This window comes from Glycine soja, chromosome 11 (genome assembly GCF_004193775.1).
Source record: "Glycine soja cultivar W05 chromosome 11, ASM419377v2, whole genome shotgun sequence".
Classification (NCBI taxonomy): Eukaryota; Viridiplantae; Streptophyta; class Magnoliopsida; order Fabales; family Fabaceae; genus Glycine; species Glycine soja.
The window spans coordinates 299,402-303,570 of NC_041012.1; the positions used below are offsets into that span (position 1 = coordinate 299,402).

A 4,169-nucleotide genomic window follows, 5' to 3' on the forward strand; every position below is an offset into this window, starting at 1 on the left:
AAGATTTTATGATGTTATAAATTAAAGATATTGACACTTATACTTTTAAGGCCGAAAATGGAACATTACGCTTATTTAATATGATTATAGTTTTCTTTCTCATTAAAAGTAAGATAAAAAATAGTCTTAATGTCCATTTATACATTTTTTTTTAATTTTTAGTTTGTTTAACTAATAAAGGGATTGCTATTATTTGTTTATACTATTATTATAATAATAATAGATGTAACAATCAAGACCTCTAATATTTAAAGTAAAAAGCACAGAAAAGGGAAAAGGAAATGAATAAAAAGCAGAAAAAAAGAACATAAAAAGTTAAATGTTTCAAATTGCCCGCGCCTAAAATTCTCTCGAGACACACTTGTGCAGTGTTTTTATCACATGCATACTTTTAGTATTTGTCTCCATGCTATTTTTTTTCTGAAAAATATATGATTTGATTGGATTATGCATGATTCAAGACACTAAATGCAAAATCATTATACAAGTATGCATGTCAAATTGCAAACCCATATCCATGGTAGCGTTATTTTCATTTCTCGTGTCTTTTGACTTTTAGTCTTCTCACGATTTTCTTTAGGTATAAATGAGCATTTCCTTACATGCATGTTAAATTAAATCCCTACATATGAAAAAATAAGCATAAAAAACTTATAAAATGGTGGATATAATTAATGAGGAAAAATGAAATAAAATCAATATTATTAAAAGTATTATGTAAATAACATAACTCAAAGTTATTTAGAAGAGTTCAACTTTTTATATTCATTCATAATCCCTGTTTTGTAATTTATATTTTTTGCAAAATTAAATTATGCATGCGCATTAATGCTGTGAGTTGTCCCTCACTAGTGTGTTACTGTCTGTTATCTCAGTGAGCTGTGCTTGACCGAGAGACAGAGAGAGTAACGATAATAAGTAGCAACCACAAGCATGTTTAATGGGGAAAAAATACTAGTACTACATACATGAGAATTTATTAAGGTTAAGGCATTGAAATTGAGAAAAGGAGAGACGCAAAAAATGTAAAATATATATATATTATTGAAAGACAGAGTGGTGGAAAATGTAAATAAAATTTTATGAAGTGGTGACCAAACGAGGTTCCCCCCAATTTATTAAGAAATCATTGTTTTCATGGTCACCTTCTTCCTTGCAGCTGCTGCTTGGCCTCTCAACAACAGTCCAACTGTTGCAACCTTTGGTTTGTTCGTGTTCCCATCCACGCCCATTATTCTCAACAACATCATCAACACTTTGATCTTGTTCTTGTTGTTCCATTTTTTCTATCTCTTTTTGGTTATCCTCCACATGATCTTGTGTTTCTTGAATATCATCATTAGTCCAAAAGCAGAGACGAAGGCGGCCAGGGCTTCTCAGAGCTTGGAAACAAGATGGGACCACCTTAGTGAGTTGAAGCACTAACCTCCCATCTTCTCTGTGGGGCCTCACTCGTATCGACTCTGATCCTCTTATCGTTCTCAAAGGTGGTGGAAAAGTCCGAGCTGCTTCACGCACTTTCTTACTTTTCTGCTCCCTTGTAATTTCTGAAGAAGAAGAAGAAGAAGAGAGCAAGTCATCATTGCCAGTCTCAGCTGTGATGTCATCACTTCCTGTCTCATTCCCTAGTTTCTCCGTGCAGAGCTCCAAACTCTTGGGGCTGAGTCTCAGCAGCGATGATGATTGTTTCACCTCATATATAGAGTTGCTCACAGTCACAGTACTTGAAAGAGCTTGAATGGAGCTCCAATCTGTTGGGGTGTCGTCGGCTTTGTAATTGTCTTCATCGTCATAATGTGGTTTAGCATAATTGGATTCTTCCCAGAAGCAACAAGACTTGAAGGGTTGTTGAGGAGGAGGTTTTGGGGATGCCAACATAAGTCTGTGTAATCTTGACTGGCACACAATTGCAGCCATCTATTCTATTCTGGAAACAGAGATCAGAAGAGTATGTGTTTGATGGGCATTGCATGTGTGGGGAGCTGAATTTGTAGTCCCAAAAAGGGCCTCTTGTTATGTCATCTACACAGCTTGGGATTGGGTATGGGAGCCTTTCTTTCTTTCTTCCCATTTTTATCATGTTACTCGTCAAATATATTATTTCTTTCTGTCTATGCAGGTGTCGAATGATTTTTTTTATTTTTTATTTCCTTTTTCGCGCCACTTGTTGAATTCTACAGTGCCTCAAGTCCACCACACAATACAAAAGAGAATAAAAGGAGATCCCGTGTTGGTTGTTGTAGCTTTTGTTTCTCACTTAATTTGACTCAATAATAATAAATACATTCCCGCGGAATTTCCCAGTCTCAAGTCTCAACTCTGCACAAATGAGGGTAAAGGGAAAAGTGGGTTATTCTTTTCTGCAAAATTAATTACCAAAAGAAGGCCAGAGCATTGAGTGGATTCTCCCAAATATTGCCTAGCTGATGGTGATTGCTTGGTTTGCTTCCCTGTTCATGTCCGACTTCTATAAATAGTTTTTTTAGGCAATCCAAAATTCTCTATGGTTCCAAATCTCATAGAGTCAAAGTTTAGGCCGCTGCTGGTTGCTATTAGATCTATTTCTATTTCTATTCAAAAAGAGTGATAGGACTAGGAGGAAAGAAACATCTTACATCAGCCAACAAAAAAGAGAAATACTATAATCTTCATCCAAATTGACGAACAGAATGTTATATGGGCTACAAAATAATCAGACACCAAGGATGTTTTACAAATTAACACCATCATAAATTTGTGACACAATAAATGGCGTGTTTGGTGCATGCTGGGAATATTGACTTCTACTATGCATAAATGATTGTGTTTGGGGAAAATTGGGAGCCATAAAAACAGGATCCCAATGCTTTGTTTTTCTATGTAGCCTTTGAAATTCAGGGATTTATACAGCAGTCGCTCCACGGCCAAGGGGCATGACCCATTCTTAAAATAAACACTCATACACATCGATCATAGATGTCTACAAATCTATATAGCTCATATGCTTTGTAGGTAATGTATTGCAGGTGAAGATCATTAATGTAGGCAACTCAATATGTTAACAATCACCGTTTGATGGCTTGTTTTTTTATCTAATTGTCCATCTAATTTAAATAAATGCCTTTACTACAACTAGCTCATGTGCTCATAATATTTTCAATACACCAAAAATAAATTACAGCTCGATGATTGCGGTTGGATTGGTAATTGCATCTTTTCTGAATGAGGAATCAACTTTAAACCCAAAGCAGCAAGTTTGCCCCAGCCACTTCACTAAAACGTACGGATATCTCACAAAGGCATGTCCAAAAGCCATTTGAAAAGGAAAGGAGTGATTCTCCACTAAGCTCACCCTTTACCATTGTCGGGTAAGATTAACCAATGAATCTTAAACATGTTTTGTAAATGAAAAAAATAATTAATATCTAGCTCTTTGATTTTATTTTATTTTTGGTGGAACTATCTAGCCTTTTGATTGATCTTTCTCTAGTTCTCTTATTTCATATGTTATTATAAATTCAGGCTAGTTAAGACCACAAGTTAACGACCTAACCTAAATGCTTAAAGTGTTACACGGCTCATTTCATTTTTTTCAAGATTGCCCTGTACGCCTTTTAATATATTTTTAACATTATTTATTGTTTGATAAAATTTATTGAAATTATAATTTTATGTACTGACTGCTTTTTTTAAGATAAAATTTATTGAAATTACAATTTTTATGCACCTCACTTCTTATTCAATGAGTTTTATTCATAATTTTCTACTTTCTAATTAATTTTAATCGATAAAAAAAAAGTGTGTTAGAGAAGCAGTAATAATAGTAGTTAAAATTTATTGAGATATATATCCAAAAAAATATTGAGATTCATCAAATGGAATAAGACTTGTTCTCTACCAATTTAAAGGAATAATACACGATAATAGTTGGAATCTTAGATGAGGTCCTCGAGAAAATTTTCACGTCAAGTTCAAATGTAGTCACTTGTACGTAAAAGCTCTAACCCTCAAATAAGTTATTGTACGAGAAAATATAGAGTTAAAATAGGAGTGAATATGTACCTTGCATTTCTCATGTTTGCCTTGCGTCGTCGGTTCTTTTGTTCCTTAGGTGGTGTCATCTACGTGATTGCATGGGTGATACACGTGTAGTGACCCTACGCAATTCTCAGACATTCGTTAGGAAATGT

At 34.4% G+C, this 4,169-nt stretch overlaps 1 protein-coding gene across 1 annotated transcript; it reads right to left on the reverse strand.

Annotated features, from left to right (window-relative positions):
* Positions 1-1,080: 1,080 nt before the first annotated feature.
* Positions 1,081-1,917, reverse strand: LOC114376349 (protein FANTASTIC FOUR 3-like). The gene has a single exon (XM_028334438.1). The coding sequence runs from the start codon at positions 1,915-1,917 to the stop codon at positions 1,081-1,083; it is 837 nt and encodes a 278-aa protein (XP_028190239.1).
* Positions 1,918-4,169: the final 2,252 nt, after the last annotated feature.

What these genes read in the sequence shown, in the direction of transcription:
- LOC114376349 (XM_028334438.1), bottom strand. Translation starts at nt 1,917, where the DNA reads ATGGCTGCAATTGTGTGCCAGTCAAGATTACACAGACTTATGTTGGCA.